Below are 16590 nucleotides of genomic sequence, written 5' to 3'. Positions count from 1 at the left end.
GCGTGACAGGCGCGAAAAAGAAGGATTTGAACGTCGTAGAGACTGTCGGGCTTGCACTGCCACCTCGCGTTCCGTTGCCTCGCTCTCGCCACCTCCCCTCCTCCACGTCCCCACGTCGTCTCGCTTTCTCCGCCCGCCAGCCGCCTGTGACCGCCCGCCATGGCTTCTAGCTTCGTGTTCTACAAGTTCAAGTCGCAGCGCGAGCCTTCCCGCATCGCGTTCGACGGGACGGCCATCTCGGTGTGGGACCTCAAGAAGGAGATCATCGCCGAGAACAAGATGGGCAAGGGCGCCGACTTTGACTTTGCCATCTACCACGCCGACACCGAAGAAGGTGCGTTCAGTCCCGCTGTGGGTGGGCGTCGACGTTGCCTCGTCTAGGCCCTAGGTCTTCACCTTGGTATCTGTCTCGCCCCGTTGTCCCTCTGTACTTGCACATCTCGTCCTTTGCGTACCCGGGAATGCACGCGTTGCGCCCGTGTCTGTTCGAGCGAGTTTACGGATCCATGCCGCACACACCACGCCCACCACGACAGGACAGGAAACTGACGCTTCTTCGTGACTTGCCGCGTCGCCAGAGTACAAGAATGACCGCGAACTCATCCCGCGATCGACGTCCGTCATCGCACGGCGCCTTCCTCCTTCCAGGGGCCCTGGTCGCGGTTCCGCCATCGAGTACATGGTCGACCGCGACGATGCGGGTGCGGGAGTTGCGGCTGCGCGCGGAGCTGCACCGGTGCCGCGAGGAGGGGTAGGCGGGTTCAACAAGGACATGTACACGAAGCGCTTCGATGGACGTGAGGATGCTGTCAAACCCGCTGGTCTTGCGCAGGTTCGTCTTGTTTGTGTCTGGCGTCGCTGTTTCCGAGTCGCCTTCTGTTCGCAATCAGACTCTCATGTCCCCGGTATCTGTGCCGTTCCTTTCCCCTCCTTCTCGACTTCGTGGCCCGTATCCGCACCCGCCTTTTCTGCATGACAGGGAGACGTCCAGCTGCCTGCTGCGGCACCGAGCGACGAGGCTTCCGCCATGGCGGCCATGTTCGCAGCGACGAACACGCAGTGGCAGCAGACTCAGGAGCAGATGGCAAAGTACGTTGAACACGGCGTCTTTACGTCGAGAAGCCAGTCTCGCTTGCTCTCGGCGCTTTTCCGTGCGTTTCCAGCTTCAGTTCGCTCACCCTGCTTGGTTGGACTTTCGCAGCGCCACGCCCGTCTACAACAGCAACCGACCTCATCGCCCCCCGCCGCCGCAAAATCACGCAGGCGGCTCAGGCGCAGGAGCGCAGGGGCAGCGCAACTTCCGCGACCCGAATCTCCCGCGCAAGGAGCCGCCGCCCGGATACATCTGCTACCGCTGCGGTCAGAAAGGTGCGTTGGTGCATTCATCGCTGTGTCAGGGCGTTTAAGCTAACATTGCAATCCCGCGCGCAGGTCACTGGATCCAGGAGTGCCCGGAGAACGGTAACCCGGCTTTCGACAATCGTCCTCGCATCAAGCGCACGACGGGCATCCCCAAGAGCTTCCTCACCGAGGTCGCGGGCCCGTTGCCTGGCTCGGAGGAGGATCCGGAGGCTGCGGCGGCAAGCGGCGTCAAGGCGGGCATCATGGTCACGGCCGAGGGCGGCTTTGTGGTCGCTCGCCCCGATAGGTACGTCTTTACTGCCCCGCTACCGCGTGATTTGCTAGTCTGACGCTCACGTCATTGCACAGCGCCTCATGGCTTGCTCATCGCGCGCTCACGGCCAACCTCTCGGCCAACGACATCCAGAACCTCGCGCCGACCGACCCGGACCTTACCTGCCCCGTTTGTTCCAAGCTCCTGCGCGACGCGACCCTCACCCCGTGCTGCTCGACGTCGTTCTGCGACGAGTGCGTGACGAACGCGCTGCTCGACAACGACATGCTGTGCCCGGAGTGCGAGTCGCGCGTCAAGAGTCTCGAAAAACTCAAGCCCGACGAGGACCGGCGCGAGCGGTGCAAGAAGTACGTCGACGAGATGATGCAGGCGAGCAAGGAGGCGGCTGAGCAGGAGAAGAAGGAGCAGGAGGCAGAGGAGGAGCGGCTGCGCATTGCCGAGGAGAAGCGTAAGGCGGCGGCCGAGGCCGAGGCGATCAAGAAGGAGGAGGGCGAGGACGAGAAGAAGGAGGACAAGCCGGACGAAAAGGCCGTTGAGCCGAAGAAGGAGGACGAGGAGCTCTTCCCCGCCCGTCCGGAAGAGGTGCGACTCTTTTACTCTCCCAGCATAACTTTTTACGTGTGCTGATGACCGGTCCCGCGACGCTGCAGATCCTCAACCCGCGCCTGCCTCGTCCGGGCGAGGACCGCCCGGCATCGACCGATGCGGCCAAGCCTGGCTCGTCCGCCTCGCCTGCACCGCCCGCTACCGCCTCACCACCTCGCGCCGGCTCAGCTACGCCCGGTGCGGCCCCCGCCAGTGGCGCGTCGGGCGTCCCGGGCCTGCCTGCTATGCCTCCCGGCATGACAGCGGCGCAGCAGGCGGCGATGCTCCGGCAGCAGCAGATGCGCGCTCAGCAGCAGCAGCAGATGATGGCAATGATGGCGAACGGCGGCGGGCCGAACCCGCAAATGCTGCAGCAGCAGGCGTTCCAGCTTTCGGCGATGCTGCAGAACCCGGCCCTCCCGCCGCCGATGCGCATGCAGCTTCAGGCGCAGCTTCAGCAGTGCCAGATGGCCATGATGCAGATGCAGACGCTCATGCAGCAGCGTGCCATGGCCATGGGCATGCAGCAGCGCCCGGGGATGGGCGGCGCCATGTCACCCATGGCTGGCGCGGGCATTGCGGGGCCAGGTGTGGCCGGAGCCGCAAACGGCGCGGCAGCAGGGCAGAAGCGCGCACGTGAGGAGGACGGGTCCGCCGAGTCGCCGGCAGCGAAGAAGGTCTGAGTTCACGGTCGGCCGTCCTGTTGTTTATCGTTCTCGCACCCCTCCCAGCCGCTTGCAATGCAGGTCCCGTTCTGAGTCTGCCGCTGTGCCCCGAGAGTGCCTCTTCTGCTCTTGCCCCCGTAGAGCTGCGCCGTGCTCTTGGCGCTTCCCATCCAATCCTGGGACTTGCGCTGGACTCGGGTTCGAATCCCGGATGTCGCAAGACCTTATTTTTCGACTTTTTTTTTGCTACCAGAGCATCTAGAAGGCCTTCTAGGGGCGCGAGGGGGTACCAGGAGGTCGAGGAAGCAGAGGTTGAGGAGAGGGGGCGAAGTTGCCGGCCCCCTCTCCCGCCTCTCCCTCTTTTGGCGCCTTTCATCTCTCGTAATCACTGTGTGAGCACGCTGCACAATCTGCGACGCAGGTGAAGGACCACGAGCAGCTGTGAGGACGTTGCCAGCGGCGCGGAAGCTGGACCTTCCCTGCGTCACGCGCTTCTTCACGTCGCCGATCACGCTCTTCTCCCGCTGCCTCCTAGCCCGAGCTGACTGTGGCAGATGAGTGACTCGCCAGGCTCCCAGTCCGACTCGACCGCCGTCGACCCGGCAAGGTCGCCCTCCCGTCGCGCTCGCCCGGGATCGTCCAAGTCGAACGTCGTCAAGGTCCTCGAATCGCATTTGTACCGCGCGGTGCACGCCGCCGTGTATGCACCTTTCTCCCTGGCTGTCTGGGTGCTCTATCAGCTCTATCAGGCCGCAGTCCTCTTGCTCTTCGCGTCGGTGCGTCTCCCCCACTTCGGCCTCATCACCCTGCGGCGAAAGGCTGATCTCTCGCTGTCTAGTCGGGCCCGCACCTGCCCATCAGGTCGTATGGACGCATCGCAGTCATCGGCGCCGGCTTGACGGGCGTCAGTACGGCTGCGCACGCGGTCGATCATGGCTTCGAGGTCGTCATCTTCGAGGCCGAGAAGGTGCGCCCGGTCGAGCTTTGCGCACTTCCGCGGGATGCGAGCTAATTCAAGCCTTATCGCAGGACGTGGGCGGCGTATGGGCGAGGTGGGTCCTGCGGTCGCGACTCCCGCGTACGAGGCTGAAGACTAACAACCCAACTTTCGCAGGGAGAACTCGACCTCGCAGCTCCAGCTCAACTCGATCCTATACCGCTTCCATCCTTCGGTCAAGTGGTCGAAGGGCTTCCCGCAGCGCGACGAGATTATCAGCCAGATCCGTGCGGTGTGGGAGCGGTATCAGCTGCGGAAGTACACCCGGTTTAACGTACGTCCCTTTGCCGCATTACTCTACCGATCGAGGCTGACGAGTTCCGAATTCAGTACCGCGTCACGAAGGTCCAGCGCGAACCCGACTCGTCAACCGACCCACGCGAAGGCGGCCATGCTCGCTGGATCATCAATGACGGCAAGGAGGGCATCTTCGATGCCGTCGTAAGTACTCCTCGTCTTTTCGCACTGTATCTATTAGCGCTAATGTCCGCTTTCGCAGGTTTGCGCTCTCGGAACCTGCGGCGAGCCCAAGTTCATCGAACTCGACGGGCAGGACCAGTTCAAGGGGCAGGTCATTCATTCATCCCAGCTCGACGGCGCGGAGCTCAAGGGCAAGAAGGTCGTCGTAATTGGCTCAGGTGCATCGGGCGTCGAGGCCGCAGAGCTTGCGGTCGACAAAAAGGCTAGCGACGTTGTCGTCCTTGCTCGCTCGGACAAGTGGATCATTCCGCGCAACACTATCTTCGACATCTTGCTGTCACTGCAGCCATTTGGTCGTCAGATGGTGCGCCCCACTTGATCGCTCCTGTTTCATCGGGCTTTGACCTGACTCCGTTATGCAGCCGCTGTCCTTCATTCCTGAGTGGATCATCCGCGCCTTTCACTACCGCGACCTATGGGAGCTCTCGCCGCCGAAGAAGGGTCTCTTCCAAGGGTGCGTCATCTGTCCGATGTGTCTCCGCGCAACGCATCAGCCTGACTCTTCCGAATGACACAGCACGCCGGTCGTGAATGACGAATTCCTGGAGCACATCCGTGCGGGCAAGATAAGCTACAGGCGCGGCGACACGCAGTCAATCGTCGCCTCCGGCATCCGTTTCAACGAGCGCGAGCGCGGCAGCAAAAGCGGCGACGAGGGCGAGGAGACGCTTATCTCGGCCGACGTGTGCGTTTGCTCGTCAACATCCCTGCGTTACACATTCGTGCCTGACCATTTTGTCCGTCGGGCAGCATCATTGTCGCCACGGGCTATAGGCGACCCTCGATCGACTTCCTCCCTTCTGACCTGTTCCCGACTGAAAAGGACCGCGACTATCACCCGCCTTCCCTGTACCTTCAAAACTTTGCGACTGAAGATTGGTCCATCCTCATGACGAACGCCTCCTATCAGGGTACGTCTCTTCACCGGAGCCGTGTCGTGGAAAGTTGCTGGACGTCGTCGCATGGCACGAGGCGTAGTGCAGACACGCCGGCAGCGAGCTTGAGGTGGCAGGCGCCTTCACTGGACCGACACCCACGCTGACTCGTGCTCCCGCCCCGCACAGACGGCCTCGGAACGGTCGGAAACTGGCACATTGGCTTGCTTGCCCGCATCCTTATGGTCTTCCTCCTCGACCCTTCGACCCGGCCTCGCCCGGCAGCTATGAAGACCTGGGTCGACATCATCAACTGGGTCAAGATGCAAGCATGGGGCGAGGATGCGTCCGGCCTGACCTTCTTCACGTGCGTTTCCACCGGTACTGACTCTTGCTGTGCATCTCACTGAACTTGTTGACTGCCGCAGCTACTCGGAGATGATCATCTGGATCCTCGTCTTCCACCTCTTCAACCCGCGCCGTCTGCCTTGGTCAGTCTGCCGTCTGTGGCCGCTTGTTATTCCGCTCTGACGCGATTTATCCGCAGGTTGCCCTTTGTTCTCTTTGGCTATGGCGTGCGTCCGGGAACTGGTGGCCGCATCACGGCGGAGGCAATCCAGAAAACCGAAGGCTCGCTCGAAAATCTCGGCAAGCGCGTCAAGAAGACCGCCGACCTCCTCGACTAGACACGCTTCCCTTCTCTCTCCCTGGACCTGATCCACGTGTAGCTAGACTTGATCTCTCTGTGCCATACATTGCCTCTCGAAAGGCCGCTACACTGCCCCACTGCGGAAGCAGGTCTCGAGGAACGTCCTGTCAAGCAGATTCAGCAGATCCAGCTGGTGGACCTTCTCCAGCATCGGCTCTACCTGTAAGACAGAGTCCTCTTCTGTGCGCTGCAAAGGTAGGCGCGCTGAGCCCTGAGCTTCAGGTCGAGAAGCACTCGAGACAACTTGGGAAGGCCAGCTGTCCTGCATCTGTACGGAGTCGTCTCAGCTTTCCGCAAGGGCAATTGAGGATATGAGGATGAGAGAACTGAGAGTTGGCCCGGATCACGATCTTAGCTGTGACGGCCAGGTCAAAGGAGGATGAAGCAGCGGACGCACACAGACCACCGGTCGATGGGCCGTCGCTTTCCAGCGTCTTTGCGGGGTGCACCGCGGTCGAGTCGGACTGGTAGCCTGGTGAGTCGCTCATCTGACGCAGTCAACTCGGGCTGGGAAGTAGCGGGAGAGGAGCGTGGTCGGCGACGTGAAGAAGCGCGTGACGCAGGGAAGGTCCAGCTTCCGCGCCGCTGGCAACGTCCTCACAGCTGCTCGTGGTCCTTCTCCTGCGTCGTAGATTGTGCAGCGTACTCACACAGTGACTACGAGGGTCAAAGGCGCCAAAAGAGGGCGCGGCGGGAGAGGGGGCCGGCAACTTCGCCCCTTCTCCTCAACCTCTGCTTCCTCGACCTCCTGGCGACCCCTCGCGCCCCTAGAAGGCCTTCTAGATGCTCTGGTAGCAAAAAAAAGTCGAAAAATAAGGTCTTGCGACATCCGGGATTCGAACCCGAGTCTAGCGCAAGTCCCAGGGTTGGATGGGAAGCGCCAATTCTAACCACTAAACTAATGTCGCGTTTTCGATGCTCGGAGTCACTTTTTGGGCAATATATCGGCCAACTTTTGAGACATTACCCCCTATTTGTCATTACAGTACTCCAGTTGGGCAGAGGAACAAGCTACAAGGTCGAGCGGAGCGTCCCAAGGGTCTAGCAGACCACCCCCGCCCCTCGGCGCCCCTCACGCCCCATTATGGTCAACGTCGTACAGCGCATAGACATTAGCGATGCCGATGAGCAACCACAGGGCGCCACAGAGCCACACGAGCCACACGGGGCTCGCGAACGAGACGGTGCCGGGCGGCGTCGAGCGACGGCGGAAAGGGTTGAGGGTGCGGACGAGCGCGGCGAGGCGCTGGCGGGTGGAAGGCGAAGCGGTGCGGTCGGTAGAGGGTACAGGCGATGGTACAGGCGCAGTCGGGTCAAGCGGGACGGCCATGATGGAATGCTGAGCGCAAAAGATGATGAGGCTGCGGTTCGGTCGAGAAGGTCAGCCCTGCAAACCTCCCCACAGCGCATTCCACGTCAACGCACGGTAGGAGTACAAAGGTGAGAACAATGCTGAGGGCGACCTGGCTGGCAACGAGAAGCGTGTCGATTCCGTCGCGCCCGACTGCTATGGCGACGGAGAACGACGGGATGATGCCGATGCAGCGCGTGATCAAGCGACGCTTCCATGGCTTGGTGCGCCAGTTGATGAAGCTTCGAGGTGGAGGACTGATCAAGACAAGGAACTGCGGCGAGAAGAAGACGAGGAGACGCACCCCTCTGAGACGATCTGACCCGACAGCGTAACCGTGAGACTCGCACTCTGTCCTGCCGCCAGCAAGGCAACAGCAAACAGGTACGCAAAGGCTGTGAATGCGCATGGGTCAGCTCGATAGACCAGACGGAAGCAAAGGCAAGACGCACCCTGCCCGAGGTACTGCTTGACGAGCTCGTACGCGTCAAACAAGTCGCTCACGCCCTCGCCGTTCTGGCTCGAGCTCCTCCCGTCGCCATAGTAGAAGACGGCCGCGCCGAGGATGAGGATGCACGAGTTGACGACGACGGCGAATCCGAGAAGCGAGCCCGCGACGTCGAGCGAGGCGTGCGTCAAGTGCGCGCGCACGCACGCGAGTGTCGGCTTGCGGCGTGGACGCGAAGACGATGACTGCGGCGAGGCAGACGCAAGAGTCTTGCGCGGCGGCGACTGCGCAGACGAGATGGGCGCGCCGATGTCGCGCTCGTCGAGCTTGCCGTCCTCCTCGCCCGCCTCCTCCACACACCCAACGTCCTCTTCCTCGATCTCATCCCTACGCTCGCGCACCGGCGACTCGCCGCGCTTGCGCGTCAGGGCGGGCAAGTCGAGCCCGAGGTTACCGAGGCTGACGGGCTGCGGGAGGTGCAGCGACGGGAGGTACGACGTGCTCGTCGCGCCGCGCCCGCGCTCGCCGGCCGTGCTCGCGCGTCGGAAGAAGCGCCGCGCGCGCTCGGCGGCCGTGCGCGGCGGCTTGCGATCCTCGCTGCCCGCCTCGCTGTCACCGTCGTCCGAGTCGCGCGACGAGGCGGACGGGTCAGAGACTTCGCCGTAGTCTTCAGGCTTGAGACGGCGCATGGTGGCCATCTTGGAGCCAATGTAGAAGGCGTGCGGCATGACGGTTGCGCCGACGATGCTGCGAGGCCGGCGAGTCAGGTGCGGAAGAAGCGGCAGCAGGAGCGACGCGCACGCACCCGACCGCAATGTAGATCCCGCCCCCGTTGACGAGTGTCGGTCCGGGCACGTAGCCGTAGAAAACGTCCTTCCACACGGGACTGACCTTGACGAGGAGGGCGACGAATGACGCGAGGACGCAAAGGACGAGCAGACCGATGAGCAGCTCGAAGAGGCGCATCGAGGTCGAAACCGTGCGCTGGGGGTAGTTGAAGATGATGAGGATGAGGAAGACGTCGAGCGAGGTGAGGAGGACCGCGGCCCAAAGCGGAATGGCGGGGATGAGGCTGCGGGAGCGGGACAGTCAGGGTGGTCCTTTCGCCCTGAAGTACATCATACACACAGGTTGATGGCGATCGCGCTGCCGAGCAGCTCGGCGAGATCCGTCATGATAATGCCGATCTCGGCAATCACGTAGAGCGGGTAGAGGAGGGCATAACGGTATACGAGCTTGTACGGCGAGTCGCGGTCATAGAGAGCGAAGCGGCAGTGTGTCGCCAAATCTGTCAACGTACTTGAATTAGCGTCACGTCGGGCAGGAGGCAGCGAAAAGGTTCCGCGACAGAGAGGCAAGAGGCAACACACCATAGTCAGAGACGCATCCGAGGCGGGTCGAGAGGATCTGGAAGAGGAGCGCAATGAGGCCGGCGAAGAGGATGATGAAGAGATGCCCGTAGCCGAACTGTCGGAAGGAGGAGCGTCAGCTTCGGTGCTAACGAGAAGGTCCTCCAGGCGGCTGGAGAAGCCGGGAATGCCGTTGACGAAGTAATCGCGCTCACCTGGCTTCCCGCCTGCAAGTCAGTTGCCCAGTTGCCTGGATCGAGATAGGCGACGCTGGCAATGACGCCGGGCCCAACGAAAGCGGCATGTCGCTTGACCGCCTTCCAGCACCGCTGTGACCACGTCGGCGGTTCACGCGCCCCTGCCGCCTCGAGGTCGGGGCTTGACGGCGGTATAGGTGGGTCGCTCAGGTCTGCGAGCGGGATGTGTGCGGCTGGGTGGAGCTTGGCGGGCTCGAGGTCATCGGAGAGGGCGGGAGAGGCAGCGGGCGAATTGGGCGTGCGGGGAGCGATGAGGGCCGGGAGGGGACGCGGTGTGCGGTGCGACTGCTGTGGCGGACCCTGCATCTCGCCTCGAGCGCTGGGACGAGCGGTGCGAGCCGGGAGACGGAGATAGCCCGAGAGAGCGGCAGCTCCCGTGACCAGCAGAGGGTCGATGCGGCGAGCTCGGGGGTGTAGCCCTGGTACGAGTGTGCGCGTGCAAGAGCTGCCAGCAGCGGGCGTGCGGAGGAGCGAGTGTTTGAGAGCGCGAGAGCAGCGAAAGAGCGTCGGACGACGTCGGACCCCGCGCCGATCACATCGCTGCAACCGCGTCTCTGGGAGCAGCCGTGAGGCTTACCGTACGTGTGAGTGCATCGTACGCTCACTGAGCCTGTCAACGCGACTCTCCGCCGGTGAGACTGCTGCGACGAGCACCGCCTCGCTCTCCTGTTCGTCGTCCTCCCCGTTCGCGTCTTGCCTCGCCTTGCTGAGCGCCGCTGAGCTCCCGAGTGACCGTGCTGTGGCTTGCTCGAGCTTCCTGGGTCACTTCGCCAGTCCCCCCGCCGTCTCGCCGCCTCGCCGGCTTGTCCTTCAACTGCGCTCCGGCCTCGTCGTCCGCACCCGTCGCACACCGCCACAAAGGGCACAGCCAGATAGCAGTGGAGCATTTCAGCCTCCTCAACACTCGACTGTCTGGTCAGACCGCGCTAAAGCACAATCTTTCGACTCGGTGACCGTGTCCTCGTCCCGCTCGACTCGCACGGCTCGATCAGACCAGCGTCTGCGATGGTTCCGCCACACTCGGTTCCTCCGTCATATCACTCTTCGCCCGCGACGGCCGATGGGCTGCGGCCAAGCGACCTCTACGGCCGGTCGGCCCCTCCGTCGGACGTAGCGAGCCAGAACTTCCACTGGTCCGACGACGCCGCGAGCACCATTGCGCCCGACGACTCGGTCTCGCAGCTCGACCGTCGCTTCACGGGCCGGAGGCGCGTCCTCGGCCCGCGCCCGATGGATCATGCCGCACTTGGCGGCGGCGCAGCAGCGGCACCACCCGTTCCCGAGGTCCCCGAGGAGTACCAGCTCGACGAGTCTGTCCACCGGGACTATGTCCCGCCAGAACTCCTCGAGGACGACCGCAGCACAGTCGTGCCCGCTCCGCAGCAGCAGCAGCAGCAGCAATCGTCCGCAGCAGGCATGCGCGCCATCAACCCCTCGACGGCGCCGAGCGGTCCCCTCGCTCGTGCGCGCGGCGAAGCGACGGCCGTCCCGTACGCCTCGGCTGCGGCAGCGGCGCAGGACCAGTACCACGGCGACGATGACGCCGATGAGGCGTCGCGGCCGCTCGTCCCCGGTGGCGGCTCGCACATCCCGCCGTCGTCACACGGCAGCGCCACCAACGTGACGCCGTACTCGCGCCCGATACAGCAGAGCAAGGGCTATGCCGCGGTCGGGCACGACGACGACGAAGACGACGATGGCGGCGTCTATGCTGCCTACTCGCGCAGGCGCGACGCCGACCTCGAGGCCAAGGCTGGCTCGGCTTCGGCGCACACGCGCGCCGTCTCGGGCGATTCTTTCGAGGGCCCTGTGCGCGCGGGAGCGGGAGCAGCCGCAGGAGGCGGGCTCTTCGGTGGCCTGCTCAACTCGATCCGGGGACGGCGCGCCGAGCCCGAGCGGGCAGACTCGTTCTACGCGCCGAACGAGCTCGCGTTCCGTCCGCCGTCGAGGTCGTCGCTCGACTTTTACGGCAGCGGCGCAGGCGGCAAGGCGAGCTACCCGCCCGGTCCGCAGCACCCGCTCGACAAGATCCCCTCGCTCGACGTCGTCCCCGCGCACGACCGCGGCGCGTCCTTCCCCGGCGCGGCAGAAGCAGGCGGGTACGGCGCGACGGGCGCGCGCGGCGAGTCGATCGCGCCGAAACCGCTCTGGCAGAGGTGGTTCTGGGACACGACCGATGCCGAGCGCCGCGTGTGGGAGCACAAGCAGGGTGTTGGAATGCAGCGCTGGCCGTTCGCGAGTTGGGGACTGGCGGTCGCCATGACGATTGTGCGTACTTGCGCGGCGCTAGTTGGCTTTGCCATGCTTGGAAGGCGGACTGATTTCATGCTCTGCTGCCGAACACGCAGGTCTTCATCATCGAGCTTGTGCGCATGAACTCGATCACCGGCTCGGCAATCCAGACCAAGCCGTCGTTCAACCCGATGATTGGTGCGTCCTCGACCGCTGTCTGCCGTTCTGCCGCGCTTTGCACGGGGAGCGGCTGGTTAGTGTTGTCAGAAGCGCTCACACGTTGTGTCTGCAGGGCCTTCCGGAGCGGTGTTGATCAATCTCGGCGCACGATTCGCTGGCTGCATGCGTTATGTCGCGAACGTGCGTCCGACACCATCGCCTCTTCGCCCTGTCTTGGGCTTCCATGACTCACCCATTTCCGCTGCATTCAGGTCACCGACATCTCCTGGACTTGCCTGGAAGCGTCCAACAAGGCGACGCTTTCGTCAGCCGATACCTCCTGTACGTCGAGCAGGACTGGCTCACGGCTGCAAAGTCCCCGCTGACGCCTCGTCCGCTTTGCACAGGCACCATGTCCGACATCTGCGGCTTTGGAGGCTTCCAGAACGTTGAAGGAGACAACGGGCCTGACCAGTCGTTCCGCTTCTTCACCGCCATCTTCCTCCACGTCGGCGTGATCCACCTCCTGTTCAACATGCTGGCGCAGTGCCTCAGCGCAGCCCTCGTAGGTCACTCCAGTTCGACTCTTCTATATGACTGTCGAGACCGTCTGCTCTTATTGTCGAGGCCGGCTGCTCGACGAACTAAGTCTCGCGCGTACTGACTCGTCGAGCCCTTCAGGTCGAACGCATGATGGGCACCCCGCGCTTCCTCGTCCTCTACCTCGCCTCGGGTATCTTTGGCAACATCCTCGGCGGCAACTTTGCGCTCGTCGGCCTGCCCAGCGCGGGCGCGTCGGGCGCAATCTTCGGCACGCAGGCGGCTTTCCTGGTGTGCGTCTTGCGCCAAAAGCCTCTTGTCAGACAGGAGAATTTCGACGCTGACAAGTGGGGTTCGTGCTGGTCGAACAGAGATCTTGTGGCGCACTGGAAGATCGAGTACCGCCCGAGGCGCAAGCTGCTCTTCCTCGTCATCGAGCTGATCATCGGTTTCGGCCTCGGCTGGATCCCTGGTGCGCTTCCTTCCTCTCTTTGCAGCCATGGAACGTCACTCAGACTCGCTTCGTGCAGGCCTCGACAACTTTGCCCATCTCGGCGGCTTCCTCGTCGGTCTCCTCTCGTCGATCGTGTTCATGCCCATCGTCCACCCTTCGCGTGCACACAAGCTCGTCTTTGTCGCTCTCCGCCTCATCGCCCTCCCGCTACTCATCGTCGTGTTCATCGTCCTCACAAAGAACTTCTACACCGGCGACCCGGAAAAGGCTTGCAGCTGGTGCAGGTACCTGTCGTGCTGGCCAACCGACGCCAACAACGTGCGGCGCGTTCCTTTGCCTCGGCTGAGGCTTCCTTTGCTGACTCTGACACGCGCACGTGCAGCGCTGCCACGGCACCGGTCTCACGCAGGTCACGACCTCGTCCTCGACCATCTCCTCCCTCCTCGCCGTGCTCGTCTCGACCTTCATCCTTCCTCTCCTCTGAGCCTACAACCGCATTTCTCCTCCAGTCGCGTCCTCCAGGCGCGGCAAAGTGCTATCTATTGTGCATGTACCACTACTGCACCCTCTTTCGCAAAATCCCGCTCGCCCATTCTTTCGCACGCTTCTATGCTGGACATAGTTTCCACTCGCCTCTCGCTCCTCGTTACACCTCTTCCCACACGAGCACCCTGCAATGTGACAGACACTCCCGCAATCGTGCTCGAAGAGCGATAAGGTCGACTCGCTGCTCTGACACTCTGCAGGACACACCTTGCGCCCGCGCGCCCGTGCAGCACGACTCGGTGGACGCTACTGGGTCTCGTGCGACTCGGTCCACCAACACATGGTCGCAGCAGAGAGCGTCGGCATGTGGACCAACAGGGCGGTGGGAGATGGCGTGGGGGCCTGGTGGTTGTGGAAAGCAATGAAGCCGCGCTAGGGAAGCACAAAGGGGCGCACAACGTGGCAATACTATCAGAGAGTTGACACACATGCGCCTTCTACGACGGGGTTGCTCGATTCCGTCGCAGGCGAGGCGACGCAGTCGAAGCAAGCCAGTCGAGACGGGAACGAGATTTCGCAGACGCAGCACGACGAGCATGCCGCGCCTGCTGCACCCTTTCGGTGCACGCGTAGAACTTCAAAGAGGTCTGCAAGCTCTGCGCAGGCCCTTTGAAGCGGACCAGCCTCGATCGCCGCACCGCCCACGCACGTCTTGCTCCTCTTCCGCGCTCGTCCTCGCTCGGTCCGCTCGAGTCTCGCTCTGCAGAAGCAAAGCGACTGGCTACCCGCTCTAGCAGTGAACCACCGGCCTCTCGAGTCCCACCCGCCTCTCAAACGTCACCGCATGTCGTGCACGGCAACTCCGTTCTTCGGCGTCTTTGTCAGGGCGACCTCGCTCGTGATGGCAGCCGGCGCGTGGAAGACAGTCAAGCCGGCCGTACTCGCGCTCGACCTGCTCGCGGCGAGACAGCGCGGCGGCACCCTCGCCTCGTCCTCGGTCGGCACGTCGTTCGCTACCCTCCCGCCCGAGGTCCTGCAGGCCATCCGCGAGCAGCTCGGCGCCATCGCACTTGCCGACGAAGAGGACAGCCTCGTCCGCAACCTTCACTGCCCACCGAACTCGGGATGGTACTGCCCTCGCGGACGTCGCTACACGATGGCGCATTTCGCAGAGTGCGCCAGGTGTTGCGAGTGGTTTGAAGACGACGGTGGTTACCAGTCGTACTGGTACGAGGGCTACACAGTGAGTGGATTTCCAACGGTTCCTTGAAGGTCACAGCCGACGATCGACAACAGGTCGTCGAGAAGTTTCTTCGCGATTTCGGACTCTGCCCCGCTCGATGGTCCGCCTTCACGACCCATGGAGACATTCTCGATGCAACCGCTGCGGCAGGCATCGCGCTGCCGCTGCACCTCGAAGGCGGCTCCTTGGAGCACCCGCGTCTGCCTGTCGACGAGCCGTACGGCGAAGGAGAGCAGCACGAGGTCTTCAGCTTCTCGCCCCAGCTCTTCGACCAGCTCAACCAGCATGTGTACCGCTTCCGTCGTCTTTTCGCCCTCTTCCCGCTTGAGATGGCCGACATCTCCGTCTACAAACCGTACCTCCCGTCGTGCGACAAGCTCCTCTCGCTCGAAGCGGCTGCGAAGCAGACCGCCAAAGATAAGCAGAAGGGGACACAGACGTCCGACACCACGGAGGCGAAGCCCCGAGCGACGACGATGGCTTCGCAAGTCCCAAATGCCCCCACGACTCTCCGCGAGCCGCGATGGATTGTCTGGATGACGACCTACAGCTCGTGGTGAGGAGCATCGACGCAGATGGCGCAGTAGCATACCTATCTGTCCGCTTGTAGCGTGTCACATCGGGAGTCACTCGAGTCGTTCCCCCGTGAGAGAGCCGGGAAAGAGTCCGACAGAAGCTAGCGGCCTGACAGCATACTCGGCGCGCCAGCTAGACGCTAACCCTCGAAGACATCTTCGAGCGGGCCATGACGAAGTCAACGTTGCCGCTCCGTTGTCCTCACTCCTTTGCCTCCTCGCGTTTCCGCCTGCTTTCCTTCTGTTCCATCGAGCTTACTCCGAGCGACCCTTACAGTCTACACTGACGTCTCGATCTCGCACTCGACCCCGGCAAGCCGCCCCGCCCTCTTCGTCCGCGATGTCCTTCTCGTCCGAGTCGACCCTCTTCTTCGGCGTCTTTGTCAGAGCCATGCCCCTAGCGATGGCCGCAGAGGCGTGGAAAGAAGTCAAGCCTCCCTTCCTCGCCCTCGACATGCTTGCTGCGCGCCGCCGCAAGGGCACGCTTTCATCAACGTCGGCCGGCACGTTGTTCGTCTCTCTCCCGGCAGAGGTGCTCGACGCTGTCAAACAGCAGCTCAGCCGCCTCAAGCTGGCGATGGCCGTGGATCGCTTTGTGCGCAGCCTGCACGCGCGATTCGACCCGGATCTCGACGCCGTCGACTTTGACGACGACGAGTGCACGTCCGGCTTGTTCACCTTCGCGCACTTTCGGAAGTGCGAGCTATGCCTAGAGCACCGCATATATCATGAGAGCTTTTGGCAACCCCGATGCAGGGTGCGTCACGCAGCGACCCCCCCTCTGTCGGCCGGAGCGCCCAGCTGGAAACGTTTCCGCTCTGCAGGACATGGAAGCGTGCTTGCGCGATTTTCGCCTTTGCCTCGTCAGCACAAATCGTCACACCGACGAACAGTATGACGACTTCGATGCGGACGCGTCTGCGGGAATCGGACTTTGTCTACTGCAGCACCCGTCGTCTCCCAGCTTCCCCTCGCTCGATTACTCAGATTGGCCTCCCGAAGGCGACAGCCACGAGACGATCCGCTTCTCGCCCGAGGTATTCGAGAAGGCTCAAAGCGAGGCGCACCGCTTTCGACGTTTCCTCGCAGTCTTTCCTCTCGACGTCGTCGACACGCAACCGCCTGTCGTCGTGCCCCCGACCGCCGAGAAGGCGCTTCACGACAGTACCGAAGTGAGCGGCGTGAGCAAGAGCCAGGAGCCGAGGACGACAATGGCGAAGGCGGGCGACGCTCGGATGGACGCGCAGAGGCTCGAGAAAGAGGAGCAGCAGAAGTCCGAGGCGCGCAGGCGAGCTACCACGCCGAGCTGGATGCTGTGGACGCAGATGCACAACTACTGAGCGGAATCGCACTTTGCCTGCAAACGAGACTCGCTTGCGCCTTGATGTGCCTTTGGTGCGCGTGGCTAGATGCGAGAGCGGCGAATCCACTCTCGCTGTGCTCTGCATCGAGAAAAGTAGTACTGTATTATAGAGTAACGACAGGAAAGAGGAACATGAAGAGTGGTACACGGAGCAGAGTGGTACAGACGTGCACAAAGGGAACGGAA

General features: G+C 62.9%; 6 protein-coding genes across 6 annotated transcripts; 5 read left to right on the top strand and 1 right to left on the bottom strand.

The window, feature by feature from the left end:
• Nucleotides 1-159: 159 nt before the first annotated feature.
• MPE1 (cleavage polyadenylation factor subunit MPE1) lies at nt 160-2904 on the top strand (the record flags this gene model as incomplete). Its single annotated transcript, XM_076647842.1, has 7 exons — nt 160-334; nt 579-832; nt 980-1089; nt 1202-1368; nt 1432-1648; nt 1711-2218; nt 2287-2904. The coding sequence occupies 7 exons, from the start codon at nt 160-162 to the stop codon at nt 2902-2904; spliced, it is 2049 nt and encodes a 682-aa protein (XP_076506664.1).
• Nucleotides 2905-3440: 536 nt separating this feature from the next.
• JCM10292_002335 (flavin-containing monooxygenase) lies at nt 3441-5924 on the top strand (the record flags this gene model as incomplete). Its single annotated transcript, XM_076647841.1, has 12 exons — nt 3441-3662; nt 3725-3853; nt 3916-3938; nt 4001-4157; nt 4214-4324; nt 4383-4667; nt 4726-4817; nt 4881-5048; nt 5114-5274; nt 5428-5605; nt 5667-5729; nt 5786-5924. 12 exons carry the CDS (start codon nt 3441-3443, stop codon nt 5922-5924), a joined length of 1728 nt encoding a protein of 575 aa, XP_076506663.1.
• A 1095-nt stretch (nt 5925-7019) lies between these two features.
• On the bottom strand, nt 7020-9658 carry JCM10292_002334 (uncharacterized protein; the record flags this gene model as incomplete). The annotated part of the gene is made up of 8 exons (XM_076647840.1): nt 7020-7308; nt 7373-7540; nt 7603-7693; nt 7751-8493; nt 8552-8818; nt 8875-9034; nt 9117-9213; nt 9311-9658. 8 exons carry the CDS (start codon nt 9656-9658, stop codon nt 7020-7022), a joined length of 2163 nt encoding a protein of 720 aa, XP_076506662.1.
• Nucleotides 9659-10357: 699 nt separating this feature from the next.
• Nucleotides 10358-13221, top strand: JCM10292_002333 (rhomboid family protein; the record flags this gene model as incomplete). The annotated part of the gene is made up of 9 exons (XM_076647839.1): nt 10358-11620; nt 11701-11782; nt 11877-11944; nt 12016-12085; nt 12151-12308; nt 12425-12576; nt 12655-12755; nt 12814-13055; nt 13120-13221. 9 exons carry the CDS (start codon nt 10358-10360, stop codon nt 13219-13221), a joined length of 2238 nt encoding a protein of 745 aa, XP_076506661.1.
• Nucleotides 13222-14067: 846 nt separating this feature from the next.
• On the top strand, nt 14068-15026 carry JCM10292_002332 (uncharacterized protein; the record flags this gene model as incomplete). The annotated part of the gene is made up of 2 exons (XM_076647838.1): nt 14068-14466; nt 14520-15026. The coding sequence occupies 2 exons, from the start codon at nt 14068-14070 to the stop codon at nt 15024-15026; spliced, it is 906 nt and encodes a 301-aa protein (XP_076506660.1).
• Nucleotides 15027-15381: 355 nt separating this feature from the next.
• On the top strand, nt 15382-16381 carry JCM10292_002331 (uncharacterized protein; the record flags this gene model as incomplete). The annotated part of the gene is made up of 2 exons (XM_076647837.1): nt 15382-15798; nt 15866-16381. The coding sequence occupies 2 exons, from the start codon at nt 15382-15384 to the stop codon at nt 16379-16381; spliced, it is 933 nt and encodes a 310-aa protein (XP_076506659.1).
• Nucleotides 16382-16590: the final 209 nt, after the last annotated feature.

This window comes from Rhodotorula paludigena (genome assembly GCF_050403205.1).
Source record: "Rhodotorula paludigena JCM10292 DNA, Rt_paludigena_JCM10292v1_ctg11, whole genome shotgun sequence".
Taxonomy (NCBI): Eukaryota; Fungi; Basidiomycota; class Microbotryomycetes; order Sporidiobolales; family Sporidiobolaceae; genus Rhodotorula; species Rhodotorula paludigena.
This window is presented reverse-complemented; position numbering and strand designations above follow the sequence as displayed.